Raw genomic sequence first — 16,462 nt, 5'->3', positions numbered from 1 at the left:
AGACAAACTAGTAGCAAATACAGTCAGAGAACTGGTAAGAATCAAGTGTGTTTCAGAGATGAGGCATTCGGTGTGGTCAGTGTAAGCGGAAGGACCTGAGCTGCATTCCTCTTACTGTATGGCTATTGGAGATCCATAAGTAACTGACGGAGGTCATGAGCAGTTTTGGAAAAGGATGCTTGCCTGCTCGTGTTGAAGTTTTGTAGCAGATGCTAGATAAGTAAAATGAAATGGAAAAACCCATGAACTACTATTCCCCTCAAACTAACCTTATTAAATAGGATTTTGGCAGCCAGCAAATGTACATACAAAATAAAGTAACTCAAATACACAGTATATTCAGTTCAAATACTTCTAGCTGGTAGAGCCAGTTCTTTCCTCGGTAAACTCAAACGACTCAATTTCATTAAAGGGAGAAACTTTATGCACTTGAGAACTGGATAGAGGAGAAGGATAGAAAAACGTTAAGCTCATTTTTAAAAATAGAACTCTTTCTTTGAAACCAAAAGTTGTTGTTACATATAGTGAGATTTTGTCTAGGGATTAAAACTTATTCATTAATGTATAGCACATCATATAATTTAATTACTTTAATGTCATTTTCTACAGAGCAATATAGTTAATTCAGTATCATCAATATTGACCTTATACACATACAAGATTGAAGCCATGTCCTCCTCTGCTTACTGCCAAGTACAAAACAGCTTAAATAGGCTAAAAAGCTACATCACATACAACAGTTGTAGCAGATCAATTTTCATGTTGGATCAAGTTTACAGTAGTGGTGTTTTGAACTTGCAAGACCCATACAGATGATACCACACAAAAACAGTTGTGCAAACTCAGGCGCAGGAGGAAGAAACAACTACCTCCTTTTTCCAGCACCACTTTTCCCTGTTTTACTGCTCCCACTGCCAGACTTGCTGGAAGATTTTGAAGAGAAAAGTCTTGTCATGAATTCAGAGACATCGGGCAGTTCATGGTTGGAATTTAGCATATTCATTGACTGCTCCATTTCCTGCACACAAAAATCAGACAATCTAAGTGTAAACTATTGACTATTTAAGGCTGTTTTTGTAACATCAGTTGAACAGGCACATTAAGTAGCTTTGCAATTTCCTCGATTGTGTTGCTATGCACTAGTTCTCTAGTGAGCACATCACTATAAAGATAATTTATTTGTGCAACCACAGCCAAACCCCAAACTACACAAAGAAACTTAAAAAAAAAAAAAATACTAAAAGCACTCAGTATAGCCAAGGCAACCATGTCTCAAGTAGCCTTACAGGGCAGATACTTATTATATAAAAACTATCAATTTTTCAAAGCTAACTGTAGCTAAGATACACTGATCCTCTGCACAATACTATTTTGACTTGTCTTAAGATTTAAGCTCTTTAGATTTTAAGATCAATGTCCTCTTCTAGACTTTACATATTTTTAAGTTTTGCAGATTTGGCCCAAAGGTTTAGAAAGGTTTAGTATTTACTGCACATCCAGCAGAAATGTTTAGAATTTCTTACATAGCTACCAGTTACTGAACAGCTAGTTTACAGCTCTGATCCACTGCCTTAATGTCTTCCTTTTCTATGTGCAGAAAAGGATCTTAATGTGAGGACATCTATCCATCTATGCTTACCATAGCTTTAGATAGGATATTTATGCTAAACTTTCATTTTGAAAGACAAACAAGTTATCTTCTTTTAGAAAAGGAAATTAAGTATTTTATTAATAAAAGTTAAATTACTTTTCCAAAGTTCTATAACTTTTTAGTTATATTTTTATTATACATGAGGGACAGGAAGGCAATGCTGCTAACATTCAGAATTGTCTTATAATTCCAAGTGTTTTTCAAGTAAGAACTAGCCAAAAGTTAGCTGGGTAGCCTATTGATATTATAACTATCTTTAATACTTATACAAGAGCACAACTATTACCTCAGCTTTATATATTAGGTATCAATATGCTGATCACCCAAGGAAAACAAAACAAGCTGTTGAAGAGTGTAGTAAAAGCTCCTTTTTCATAAGTGAATGAGTTTTAGGTTTATACTGCAGGGTTTAATACGTAGCTACCTAAGGCAATGTCATTTTCCATTTTATTCTAGCTCTTAGATTTTAACTTTTTCCCATTCCTCCAAGATCATCTCAATGCCAATCAAGATTCTTTCAATTTTGAATTTTTTTTTATTAACAAGCCAAGTCACCCAGTTAACTAAAAGATGAGAGTAGCTTGTCTGTCCAGAGCAGTGGATGAGTGCATGCATTTCATAAAGAACAACAGTTGTTGTTTTTTTTTGTTTTTTTGCTGTTTTGGCTTTTTTTCTAAAACAGCCTCTAGGATTTAACCCACTTCAACAGCATTTCATAGGTAGCTGGTCTACTTTCAAGTTTTAGCTTCTATCAAAGTTAAACCAGAGGCATTAAACACCTTCTGATTTTTGCTTTTAATAGATATCACTTTAAAGAGGGCTGGACACCTGCAAAGTACTACTAAAGACAGTGGTTTCTGAGAAAGAGGAGTTGGAACCAACTGAATCCCAAAAGAAGCAGCCACCCAAAGACAATGAACATTTCTAGATAGTAGAAAAGATTTAGTAAACACCTTGAATCTCCATTTTGTCCTAGCTTTCCGCTATTTGGCATTTTGCATGGTAAAAGGACAATAAATTAGGATCATTTAAAAATAAATGGCTACATTAAGCTCCATAACACCACTGTGATACCAGGAGTAGTTAATAGCCCAGTAAACCATACATTTTTGGTGGTGGCACAGGAGGGGAAGAGAACACTAAGTCTTATGCCTCACAACACACCTAGAGGAGTCCATAAATAGTATACAAAAGCAAGCCCTGTTGGGTCTTCAATGCTTCATCTTAACAGTAAAGAGTAAAAATTAGGAGATTTTCAAGAGAACTAAGTGGAGAGAGATTAGGGCATTAATTGCTTTTTGCAGATAGTCTGGAAAATATCAGACCATAATACAATTCATAGCAGTACATAAATTAAATTAAATTCTGTGTTCTGACCAAGTGCAGGCTTATAGAACTGATACCAGAACCCAATAATGATATTTGCAACTCAGGTCTCGTCTACACTACTGGGGTAAGTCGACCTACGTTATGCTACTCCAGCTACATGAATAACATAGCTGGAGTCGACATAGCTTGGGTTGACTTACTGCGGTGTCTACACCGTGCTGCGTCAATGGGAGATGCTCTCCCGTCTTATTTGACCGGAGAGTGCTCTGCGGTCGATTTTGCAAGTCTTCACTAGACCTGCTAAATCAATACTCGCTGCATTGATCGCAGCTGCACTGATCTTTGGTACCTGTAGACATGGCCTCAGTTTTCACTGAATGAAGACAGCTGTCTATTAGTGCGTCCCATAAGGCAACTTTCAGTTTGTACTGTGTTTCTTTTTTGTAACTTAATATCTCATCACCATTGTTTGCTACAAATTTGGAATCCACTAATGCTTTTGATATCCACTCGTAATGAGCATATTTACCCGTCTCATGTCAGGATCACTGGTGTTGACAACTTTAGGCAGCAATACAAATATCAGTAATGGAAGAACCATCATCATAACCTAAACAAAAGAGAGAAATTCAAAGAACATTTCCTTAGTTTGAGTTATTGCTCAAAATATTTTAAGTAAGACTTCAGTAAGCAGGAAGACACCTGACATTTAACACCTGAGAGTGAAGATTCAGTCTTAGTTGGAAATCCATATTCCAAAACTACTGAAGATTTGGCTCAATAATCTAGTAGTTCTATAAGGGGCCAAGTAGGAAAGTTCAGTTTAAATTCTGGAGTTGGTGATTCATTGGCAAAGAATGGAATGTTTCAAATAGAATATTGTTAAAGCTTTCAACCCTGATACAATAAAGCAATGTACTCTAGGAGTGCAGAGGGCAACAAAAACCATCATGAATTTTAAAGGCAACTGACCATGGGGAAGTTCCAGTGGATATAGCCCAGGTTTGGCAACCTTTGCCATGCGACTCGCCAGGGAAAGCACCCTGGTGGGCTGGGCCGGTTTGTTTACCTGCCGCATCCGCAGGTTTGGCCGATCGCAGCTCCCACCCTTCAGCCCGTGCCGCTTCCTGCAGTCCCCAGTGGGAGCCGCGATCGGCTGAACCTGCGGATGCAACAGGTAAACAAACCAGCCCGGCCCGCCAGGGTGCTTACCCTGGCGAGCCGCATGCCAAAGATTGCCAATCCCTGATATAGCCTGAAGGGATGGGTGTGTGGGGAAGAGGAGGCTACAAAAAAAACTGTCATTTATTGAAAGGGCAAAAACTGAAATGAAACTATAGTTTTTTCCCCAAAATTCTATCAGATTAATCTGTCAGATACACTTGAGCAGGAAGCCCAAGAGATGGATGTATGTCAACTCGGACCCTACCTACATCTTTTTTGGGGTGTGTGCACATTTGGCGTGAAGTTTTTAATATAAGTGAAAAGTTGGCTATTAAACAGACTGTAGTTGGGAGACTGTAAAAAGGTAAGAAATAAACAAGAGAGAAACATGTCAATTTTTAAAACTCATCACCCTCTAGAAAAGAGGCCATTAGGATCTGTGACCTGTTCCATGGTAGAGAAACCCAACAAAATGGAGTTTCAGGGAATCACAGCTCATTCCCATCAGCAGTTCTGTAGCAAATAAAAGACTTCATTTTTCTGAGAAGTTATTTCAGTGTTTTAGGATAGTCACAGAATTGGGTGTACTGATATGTAGACTGCCACATTATAGGTCACTAGGGAGGTACATAACTAAGGATTCTCAGCAGAACTACAAAGAATTTAAATAAACTTTAGACAGTAAGGTTAGAGTGCATGCCAAGTATATCAAAATGGTTGAGCTCTCCAATTCTTTAGAGACTGAAATTAAAAGAGAAGTGGATTCCTGAAACACTGGAAGCACACCTTTTGCCCAGTTCTGTTTGTCATAATTCAGAAAGAACTCTGCCTATGAAAAGATCTGCAAGCCTAAAAGTAATCCAGATAGTACTAATTAGCTTAAATTTAAATCTACAGTCAACATCCCTTGAGGAGCACAAAGCAGCAACATGTGTGTGATGGTGCGTGTGTCTTGTATTTCCCTTAGTACCCTCCTATTCTGCTGAAGCACGGGAACCCTCTGGGACATTAAAAATATCTAAGATGATTTTGGTTGGGATTTGTCCTTTTTCCTGCTAGACTAATGATGATTAACCCAGGATATAACACAATACCCTAAAGACTTATTTATTTATATAGACACACTATACATATATAGTGTCTTGTTTTGAAACTTGAAGACACTGTTTAGTCACCAAATTAGTTGTACAAAATTTAATATTGCAGTTACATGTGCTTTGCAATGGATGCAGATACTTAAGCTATGGGTTTTCCCATCTTAGACTATTCCAAGTCTTAATTCTTTTAAAACTCTATTAAGCATCCTGAGCATAGTGCACATACACAGCTTTGTTTATATTTGGGACTAACATTAAGAGGAGTAGTGTGCATTTTGGTTCTTCTGATTTGAAGACTGTTTAAAAAACAAGGCTATCAAATTAAAATAATCACATTTACAACTATAACATTGTCCAAGACAAGAAAAGATTAGTACCTAGAGAGCCATAGCATTCCTTTAACCTATTTTAATACAAAAATGAATGATTCAGTGTTTAGGATGCATCATATTTTCATATATTTGCCTATGATCTCCCCCTAGGTTGTGATTTTGTTCTTTGCATGTTAGATTTTAATATGTTCTCATATTCTAATTTAAAAAGTGTAAAGAAAAGAAATAATGCTTTCATGATTTGAACTGGGAAAACAGCAGATCGCTTGATACAACAGGAGATTAATATTTTACTGTGAAAACTCATCATCATCTGTATTGGTTATTTGCAATTACAGTTATGCTTAATGCTGCAATACCTGCTCTTATTAATGAAAAAAGCAGCAAAAGAATCTTGCTGCTGGCTGAGAAGGTGACACTTGAAGTCAGTGTTGCATCACCACCCCACTGGCTTCATCCAATTACCAGTAATAAGCATTTTTCAACAACCATAAGACTGCAATTGCTGTTCGGCTGGTGTAACCATTCATCTCTAGAGAAGCCTCTTTTCCTATCAACAATATATCTGAAAACAAGTTTGTTTTACTGAGATTTGCAAACTGATTATGTATTTTCTCTATTTCCACAAGTACCAAGAATTAATTTTTTTCTTTGCTTGGAGTTCCAACTGCAATGGATGGATGCTACCCTAAATCCACTCTTAAAAAGCTTTAAGGTAAAATCAGCAGCAAATAGATTTCTGTGCTGCATCTATACATACCATAGGGTTCATTAGAAAGTCTGTCCATCCCCAAGACTCTCTCTTTATGAAGTAAGAAGGGGGTCCAGAAGATTTCATCTGAAGCGGGTATGGCAGCCTGACTACTTCTGACGTTTTGATGTAATTCACATATCTTGCTCTAGTGAAAAAATAAGTATTTTTAAAGCATTTTTAAAACCCTCCCCTCTAACTTGACAAATCCTTATTTAATATTCCCTCTAGTCAAAGCTTGTTACAAGACCACAAACTTAACAAGCTGCTACATGAAAGTGTGAACCACAGAAGACATTTGTCCAGATGTTACTCTTTAAGCAATACCCATCATCCCATCCACTAATAATATCCCCTCTAATCAATTATGGTAGAATGTAAAATTTAAAGTAGGCAGGTAAGAGGGAAAAAAAAGATCGGAAACAGTAGAACCATTTGTTGGGAAGTGGTTGAAGAACTATTTGTGTTAACATATTAGTGCTGGTCAGAAAAAATTAGTCAGCTAACTTTACCATGAGACAATTTGATTAATGCTTCAGAAAAAATTCAGCTCTGATTCCAAGGTCTTCTTCAATACAGTTATGGAGATCTCAGTAACCAGCTAACTGGTAAACTTGGCTTGTTAAGTATAACTGGAAGAACACATTCTTCTGGGTACTCATCATAATCAGGTCAAATATGGATTATGTTAACAATTTCTGAAGCGTTTGCTTAACCCCATGCCGGGAAACAAGTACATTACATTCACCAAAGCTCATTTTCAAGTCTGGCATTCGACAGGAACAAACATTGGAACAATCTAATTCAGTGATACTCAGACCTCAGTGGTTCAGGAGCCAAATTAGCAATCAACATTAACCAAAAGAGCCACAGTAGGGTGAATTCATTGTTTAAATATAAATGTATAGTACTATAGTAAATGAAACAGTATGACAGGGGAAATATTTATATTGTAACATATGTATTTTATTCTCACAGCAAAATGATTGACCAAGTATTATTTTACCAACTACAACTGATTAATAACATAATAAAAGCATCCTGATTGGTTAATAATTAAATCACACAGTGTTTTAATATCATGTAACGCAAAGAGCTACAGGAGATGCATTAAAAGAGCCACTTGCGCCTGAGCCTCTGTCTGAGTACCACAGATTCTAATTACGTCTAACAAACAAATAGCCCCACCTCAACTCGGGATTCCTTTTTTAAAATACTTTAAATTTTTAAAAGTAAAATATGTCATGGTTGTTAATAAGATGAGACATCTAATGAGATTGCAGGTTTAAGTTTTCAAAGTTTGGTAACAAAATCTTGAACTATTAGGGGGCATTATTCCAATAAGACAGACAACATTATGATAAGTAATTGAATGCAAAGACTCAGTTAATGCAATATTCAATTTGAAATGCTAATCTTCCAGAACCAGAAAAATAAGCATTTCAGTTCCCATAGGCACCTTTATTCCGCCTCTTGTGCTTATCACTTATAACAGGATTTTCCATCGTATGATCACTTAACATGTGAAGTTAAAGATGCTACATATGCATACGAATTAAAGAAAAAGTGCAATTTAAACACGTTTATTTCATCTTACTAGTTCAAATAAATTCCTCTTATTGGACAGGATAGCTATTTCTTTGTACTATTTGCTGAATAGTGTACAATAATGTACAGCTGCATATTAGGCTATGTCTACACTACAGTTTTTAGTGACACAACTGTGCCGCTAAAAGGTGCGCAGTGTAGCCGCTGTTTGTCGGCAGGAGCGAGCTGTTCACAGCAGCGCTTGTCATCAACAAAACTTTTGTCTTTTGGGGGGTTGTTTTTTCAACACACCTGAACAACAAAAGTTTTATCTTTCACTTGGCAGTGCGTACTAGGACACCCTACTGCAGGGGTGGCCAACCTGTGACTCCGAAGCCACATGCGGCTCTTCAGAAGTTAATATGTGGCTCCTTGTATAGGCACCAACTCTGGGGCTGGAGCTACAGGCGCCAACTTTCCAATGTGCTGGGGGGTGCTAACTGCTCAAGCCCTGGCTCTGCCATGGGCCCTTCCCCCACTCCACCCCTTCCCGCCCCATCCCCATAGCCTGCCCTGCCCTCACTCTTCCCCCTCCCCCCCAGAGCCGCCTGCATGCCTCAAAACAGCTGATCGGAAGGTAGGGTAGGGAGGGGAAGGCAGGGAGGGAGGGGGAGGCGCTGATCGGAGGGGCTGCTGGTGGGTGGGAGGACCTGGGAGTGGGGAAGCTGATGAGGGGCTGCTGACATACACCTCTACCCCATAGAACGCGACCTGATATAACACAAATTTGGATATAATGCGGTAAAGCAACGGGGAGCCTCGGTCCCTTTAAAGCGCCACCTGAGCCCCGCTGCTTTACCACATTATATCCGAATTCGTGTGGAGCCCCATGCCCTTTAAATCACCACCCGAGCCCGGGCCAGAGGCTCCAGCCGCTGCAGGGAGCCCCGGGCCCTTTAAATCCCCACCCGAGCCCCGCTGCCAGAGTTCCGGTGGTGATTTAAAGGGCCCGGGGCTCCTTGGGGAAGCCGGTCCAGTCTGGCACACCGCACCGGCCCGAACCGGATATAACGCGGTCTCACCTATAAGGTGGTGAGATTTTTTGACTCCCGAGGACCGCGTTATATCGGGACAGAGGTGTATTACTGTGGCTCTTTGGCAATGTACATTGGTAAATTCTGGCTCCTTCTCAGGCTGGCCACCCCCGCCTTACTGTAATGCACACAAACAAAGGACACAGCTAAAGTTGCTGTGGATGAGGCAAGCACGGACAAACAGTACAGGGATCTGTGCCATGGTCTAGTAAAAGCACTTCAGAATTTAGGAACAAGTATGGCCCTTCCTTCTCCATACTAACATGGCAACGTGCTCCACGCCTGGAATAAGGCCGTGCATTTACTTTAGGCTGACTGAAGGAGAATGAACAAAATATCACAGAGAGATTCCAGGGACAGAGAGATGGAGACCATCTTCCTGACTCAGACAGAAAGTAACCAAGCAAGAGAAAGGGGATACAGACTAAAAATGGAAAGAAAAGAATCTCAGGAGACCTCTGAAAGCCTCTCAAAAAAGAAAGGAGGTAGAGGTTTTAGGGGCAGATTTTCTTTCACGTTGCCTATCAACCCAATAAATTATTGAAGTGGTGAAAGGAAACAAAACTCTTCCAAAACTTTTCCATTCACTCATGTTAAAGTTGTAAGAATAGGGAGGAAAAAAAACAAAAACAAAATAAAGCTAAGCCTTTGAAGCTAAATTTCCATCTATAAATATCTTTTGAAAAAAGAGATAAACAATTGAAACTTAAGGTCTAAAATGGAAGTACCAACCCTGTCCTAACTACAGTGAGTTCAAGCAACACTAATACTGCACTATCAGCCATATTAAATTGGTTTAAATGGATCGATGCAGAAATAATCTGAAGGGCTCACCTCATTTTGCCTTTTGAAGTTATGTCCACTCGAACTGGTTCAAACCTATAAGCTGGGGATATAACTTCTACTACGTAAGATCCAGAAGGTATATCATGAACCACAAAACTTCCATCTGTCCTGAGGAAAGAAAATAAAGATTCATCACGCTTCAATATACAAGAGACTGCAGGGAGTCAGTTACAACTGACTGTTTTTTAAAAAGTGGTGTCACCCGATCATTGTCATTCAGGGACATTAAGGAGCAGACTATAAATTTCAATAGGTATTATGCAGCAGAGGGTCCTGTGGCACCTTTAAGACTTAGTCTTAAAGGTGCCACAGGACCCTCTGTTGCTTTTTACAGATTCAGACTAACACGGCTACCCCTCTGATAATAGATATTATAAGAGTTTAGGAAAAAAAAGTAATGATGGAATCACTGATGACATCACAATCAGGTTGCCAGAAATAAATTGGTGGAAGCTTTGCAACTGTCACCAACTACTTGTACTACCCTGTTTTTGATAGTTACATTACAACATCTGTAGAACAACAGAAGGCAGCTCCCTTTGTCCCTTGCCTGCACAGCCTATCTGACTTCGTGGGGCACTGGGAAGGCTGGACAAGTGAGAAATATGGTCTGGCTCTGCCCATAATTCTGTGGGGGGGGGGGAAGGGGAGGAGAGAAGAGAGATTAAGAATACCAGCCAGCCAACGCTCATGACGAACCCTACACCATCAACCCGGCGTGGGGGGGGGAGGAGAAGTATGACTTGAGTAAGAGGCGCAGCCACGGGCCAGGCCGCCAAAGCATCATCAGGACCAGCCGGGAGGGTGGCTCAGCAGGGCGCGCTCAGCCTCCGGAGGCCGGCCAAGTGTAAGGCCGTGCGGAGGTGTGAGGCGACCCGTGCCAGGGAGGGGTGTTTGCGGCAGGTGCCGGGCGAGCATCAGCCCAGCCCCTGCTGCTCCCCAGATCGCCCCCCCCCCGCGAAGGGGTGCGGAGAGTGTGTGCGGGGGGCTCCCGCCAGTCCCGCCCTGCCAGCCCAGGGAGAGGGCAGCAGAGACCACGGGAGGGGCGATCAGCCCGGTGGGGACTAACGGCCCTGCTGACCCCGGCCAGCGGCGGCAGCACACCCCGGGCCCGGCCTCTCCCTCAGCCCCTCCGCCGCTCACTTGAGGAAGCCGACGTGCTCCTCCCCGTCCACCAGCACCCGGGCCGCCGCGATCCAGTCCTGCGGCTTCACCCCGGGCACCACCGCCCGGCCCTCGATTTTAAACCGCTCCCCGGGGCCCGGCCCGCCAGGAGACTCCCCCGCCTCTGAGCCCCACGAGCCGCCGGGCAGCACCGACGCCACCAGCAACAACAGCACCGAGTGGAGCGGGCCCGGCCAGGCCGCCATCGCAGCAGCCGCCGCTCCCGGTAGTAACGAGGGCGGAGCTAGCGCAAGTGGGAGCGCAGCGGCCGCCTCCCTCAGCGCATGTACCAAACAGTGCAATGGAGTTCAACGCATGCGCAAAAGAGTGCGGAGGGGGAAGAGGGCGGCCGCGCAGAGCATGCGCAGACAAAAGGACAGGCGATTGACCGGCTGCCGGAGACTGAAACTCACTGCGCATGCGCCAGAGGAACGCCGTTGCGAACGAAGCCAGCCTGCGAGTCACGTGGCGGAGGACAGGCTCTGGAGGGGTGAAACGATTGGCCGTAACGGTTACCGGGGCGGAAGTATTGACGTTGCTGTGCTGCCAGGAGGTGGGTTTGTGGTGGGTGGGGTTCCTGTATCAGACATGGATGGTCGCAGAGTGTGGACGTGACCCTACTTGTGACGTCATCAGGCCCTTTTAAAGCTCGGCCAGGCATGCTGAGGGCGGCTCAAATAGGGTACGTCACGGACAGCGCCACCTAATGGCTGAACCTCGCAATACTAGTCCACTTTTCACATCCCACTAGTACCTCTCCCCCCGCCAGGTCTGTGTCCCAACCGTTGACAGTGTTTACACTCTCAGGCTGTGCTGAAGTTCAGTACGCTCGGTCAGTTAAGGGTCTCTGCATCGTACTGCTTTTCTAATTACATGGCCGTAACGCATAACGCTTGGTCACCTGGCTGGGGTCAGGCTGGAATCCTTGAGTTCTCTCGTTCAGCATCTGCCTCTGTAGCGTCGCTGGTGGTTCTTTCTGACTGAACAGGCGATGGTTGATGTCGATGGTTTCTGTTGAACTCTGCATCACGTCTGATCTGGGCACTGAATTCCTTTTCTTTCTGACAGCTGGAGTGACCCATCCTTTTTCTCCATGCAGTTTGCCATGAACACAGACACCAGTTTCTAGACCTGGCAGTTGTCTAACTGAGTGGCGTCTCTTGTAAGAGTGTTCATAACGTAGTCAGTTAAACATTTTCTTTGGCTAATGGAATTTGCCAGAATCCACTCGAGGCATCCAGTTTGGAGCATACTGTAGCTTCTTTCACTTTGGGGAGGAAGTTTTCAGGTGTTGGGAGGATATATGTATGTCTCTCTCACAACTGCTTCATTATGTCTTTTATTATCCACACAGATTCATATTTTTCCATTTTTCTTTATAAGTGGTACCACTGGGGCACACCATGTTGTTGGCTCAGAGATTTTCTTGATTATGTGAATCCACTCCATTCTCCTTAACTAAGGTTCCACTTTATGAAGTAATGGGATAGGAATCCTGTGAAGTGTATGTACACTATATGGTTTAGCATTCTCTCTTAAGGTTATTTGTACTGGATCTCCTTTCAAAAGTTCAATATCACCAAATAGTCAATCAAGTTGTCAAGGCTGTATCCCCACTCTGAACTTTAGGGTACAAATGTGGGGGCCTGCATGAAAACTTCTAAGCTTAACTACCAGCTTAGGTCTGGTCCGCTGCCACCATCCCAAAGCTAATTCCCTTCCCTGGATAGCCTTGAGAGACCTTCACCAATTCCCTGGTGAATACAGATCCAAACCCCTTGGATCTTAAAACAAGGAGAAATTAACCATTCCCCTCCTTCCTCCCACCAACTCCTGGTGGATCAAGATCCAAACCCCTTGGATCTTAAAACAAGGAAAAATCAATCAGGTTCTTAAAAAGAAGGCTTTTAATTAAAGAAAAAGGTAAAAATCATCTCTGTAAAATCAGTATGGAAAATAACTTTACAGGGTAATCAAACTTAAAGAGCCCAGAGGACCTCCCTCTAGCCTCAGGTTCAAAGTACAGCAAACAAAGATAAACACTCTAGTAAAAGGTACATTTACAAGTTGAGAAAAACAAAGTAAAACTAAGACGCCTTGCCTGGCTTTTTACTTACAAGTTTGAAATATGAGAGACTTGTTTAGAAAGATGGGGAGAACCTGGATTGATGTCTGGTCCCTCTCAGTCCCAAGAGCGAACAAAAACCCAAACAAAGAGCACAAACAAAAGCCTTCCCCCCTCCCCCCCCAAGATTTGAAAGTATCTTGTCCCCTTATTGGTCCTTTGGGTCAGATGCCAGCCAGGTTACCTGAGCTTCTTAACCCTTTACAGGGAAAAGGATTTTGGAGTCTCTGGCCAGGAGGGATTTTATAGTACTGTACACAGGACAGCTGTTACCCTTCCCTTTATAGTTATGACACAAGTTCTTTTACTTTTCTCACTAGGCCTATCAAGGCTGTCATGCTGCATCAGAGAAAGATGTTGGTCTGTGGTCCTTTCATCACATACACTCTGAATGCATAGCTTTTGTCTTTGTACATTGTTTCTGTGGTGAACTGGCCAGTGCACATCAGAATAACTCCAGGGCTAGTCAGAGCTGTGTCAGGTGACTTCAGCTCTGGGAGGGGTTGAAGATGGTTGTAAGTCCCTTCTGAGATGACTGTGACATCAGCTCCTGACTCAGTTTTAAAGTCAATAGTCTTGCCATGAATATTCAGTCTCTCTCCCCAGGCAAGCGCTCTGTCATCACAAATGATAGATCCCAGAAAGAATGGCTCCTGATTGTCTGTAATATGAATCAGCTACCTGACTACTTTGGTAAACAACTGCTAAATGTCCATATTTTGAGCATTTATTACACCATGTGCCTCTGGCTGGACATGCATTATCTCTTGGGATATAAATTTTTTCTTCAAACCTGAAGAAGAGCTCTGTGTAAGCTAAAAAGCTTGTCTCTGTCATCAATCCAAGTTGGTCCAATAAAATATATTACCTTACTCACCTTGTCTCTCTAATATGTTGTAACCAACACAGCTACAACAAGACTGCATACAAGTATTATGTTGTTCAAAGAGGATTAACCTGTCAATGACAAAATCTGACATTACATGAAAACACCATGTTTCATTAAAGCATCATTTTGAAATCTGATGACACAGTGTGGTCCATGCAACTGATTTTGGGACTCCCAGAATTGTCCTACAAGCAGTGTTTATGAGTTATGGGTACTATAAATTTAGCACACTTAGACGAAAGTGGGAAGAACTAGTAATTCCAGTGACTGACAATTTTGTTCCATCAGATAAACTCTTAAAAGATAACACTCCAGAACTTCAGTGCTGACCAAACCTGGGAAATAAGGGCAGATCCATTTTAGCCAGTTATAACTGTCAAGCAAGCACATGGGCTGAGGGACTACAGGCCAAGATAAAGAAGGGCCTTATAAAGTACTACTGATAACTTTAATTTGTATCTTTTGGTGTATTGGGAGGCAGTGTAGTTTGATGAGAACTGGCACAAATTTACACCCATCCTTCTCTCTAGAGGAGAAAGTGTGCAGCTGCATTTTTCATTATTCATAGCCCCTGAATCAGTTTAAAGAGAAACCCACTTAGGAGTGCACTGCAGTGGCCTAGGATGTAACAAAGACATTAATGACCATGTTGGAGTTTCCATACGAGAAAAATTATCAATTTTTCCTGATTAAACTGGAAATGTTTCTAACTCCTCTTGATTACTGTTTTGTGGGCCTTTATGTTGAGAGCAGTCAAGAGTGACCTCCAAATTCTACCCTGGTCTTATCAGTGAGGGATGCGCTCTCTGGATAACAGACATACGAACTGCCAACAAGCTGCTCAAAAGGCTTCTCCAACTCACCAGTATATCCTCAGTCTTGTCTGATTGAGTCTTTTCAACCAGCTGTTGCTCATTCAATAAACTGTCAGCTAGACAGTCTGATAATTATCTGACAGTCTATAATCAGGAGGCATAGAATAATGTAATATTAGCATTCTGACAATACTGCAATCCGAATCTCCATATTTTTACCTCTATCAGTCTAATACACAGATTGAATAGCAGAGGGGACTAATGAAATATACAAACGTAAGAATGGCTATACTGAGTCAGACCAATGGTTCATCTAGCCCAGTATCCTGTTTTCTGACAGTGGCCGGTGCCAGATGCTTCAGAAGGAATGAACAGAACAGGGTCCTTTATCGATTGATCCACCCCATCACCCAGTCCCCGCTTCTGGCAGGTACAGGTTTAGGGACACCTGGAGAATGGGGTTGCATCTCTGACCATCTTGGTTAATAGTCATTGGTGGACCTATCTTCCATGAACTTATTTAATTCCTTTTTAAACCCAGTTATATCTTTGGCCTTCACAACATCCCCTGGCAATGAGTTCCACAGGTTGATTGTGTGTTGTGTAAAGAAATAGTTCCTGATGTTTGTTTTAAACCTGCCTATTAATTTCATTGGGTGACCCCTGGTTCCTGTATTATGTGAAGGGGTAAATAACACTTCCTTATTCATTTTCGCTACACCACTCATGATTTTATAGAACTCTAACATATCTCCCCTCAATTGTCTCTTTTCCAAGATTATTAGTACCAGACTTTTTAAACTCTCCTCGTACCCCTCATCACTCAGACATCCCAGAATGCAACATCAAAATAGTCTTTATAGTTCACGAAATCCATATTATCTATGGGATACTGTTGATGAACCAAGAAGTCCCAAGAGTCCTTCACAGGAGGAAAAATAGTATACAAAAAAAAATTATTTCTGTGCTGAATGTTCTTTGCAACCTGGTTAGTAGTAACATTTGCCACATAAATCTGGACTTAATTTTCATTTGTCACTTGCAGTTCACCTTTAATAAAGCAGTTATTTTTTTAATTCACTTCCAGACTTTTAAGTGCAATAACTCCAAATACCTCTTTATGAAAGGGCAAGCAGCCAACAGCCTAACCCTCCTTGAGTTGACTCCCAAATAGTTTGTTTATACCGAGAAACAGGATCTAAGCTATTTGACACAGAAATCCAAGTAACCACTTTTGGGTCATGAATATTCATCAGAAATGAAGACCCAGGACTGATAAACCAGATCAGACATACTTTTGCATAGAAATTCATGTACAGTCACCCTAGAAATATGAAGAAAAACTAAAACATTAACTATCGGCTCTTAATCGAAAGTAAAAGTGGCAGTCCATTAAATGCTCAAATCCTACCACAGGAAAAAGGTAGTTACTGTGATTTTTTGACAATTAAAATACAGTTCTGAGTCCATGTCATCTCATACATTCTCATATTTCTTGTGGTAATAAAACACTTCACCTGAAAACAAAAATATGTATACTTGTCCTCTCCCCTCTCCCCAGGCCTCTTGACTGGAAACAAGAAAGATTCCAGGTTAGATAGATATTATTGGGTTTCCACAATTTGTTTCCATCATTTCACAAGCATTGTTGATGTGTAATGAGATAACAATCTTTTGC

The 16,462-nt window shown here is 41.7% G+C and overlaps 1 protein-coding gene across 1 annotated transcript; it reads right to left on the bottom strand.

The window, feature by feature from the left end:
* Nucleotides 1-563: 563 nt before the first annotated feature.
* Nucleotides 564-11,246, bottom strand: EMC7 (ER membrane protein complex subunit 7). Its single transcript, XM_054027750.1, has 5 exons — nucleotides 10,935-11,246; nucleotides 9,780-9,899; nucleotides 6,334-6,472; nucleotides 3,510-3,590; nucleotides 564-1,018 (listed from the first exon to the last, which is right to left on the bottom strand). The coding sequence occupies exons 1-5, from the start codon at nucleotides 11,159-11,161 to the stop codon at nucleotides 866-868; spliced, it is 720 nt and encodes a 239-aa protein (XP_053883725.1). The 5' UTR covers nucleotides 11,162-11,246; the 3' UTR covers nucleotides 564-865.
* Between the last annotated feature and the right edge of the window lie 5,216 nt (nucleotides 11,247-16,462).

This window comes from Malaclemys terrapin, chromosome 4, assembly GCF_027887155.1.
Source record: "Malaclemys terrapin pileata isolate rMalTer1 chromosome 4, rMalTer1.hap1, whole genome shotgun sequence".
Classification (NCBI taxonomy): Eukaryota; Metazoa; Chordata; order Testudines; family Emydidae; genus Malaclemys; species Malaclemys terrapin.
This window is presented reverse-complemented; position numbering and strand designations above follow the sequence as displayed.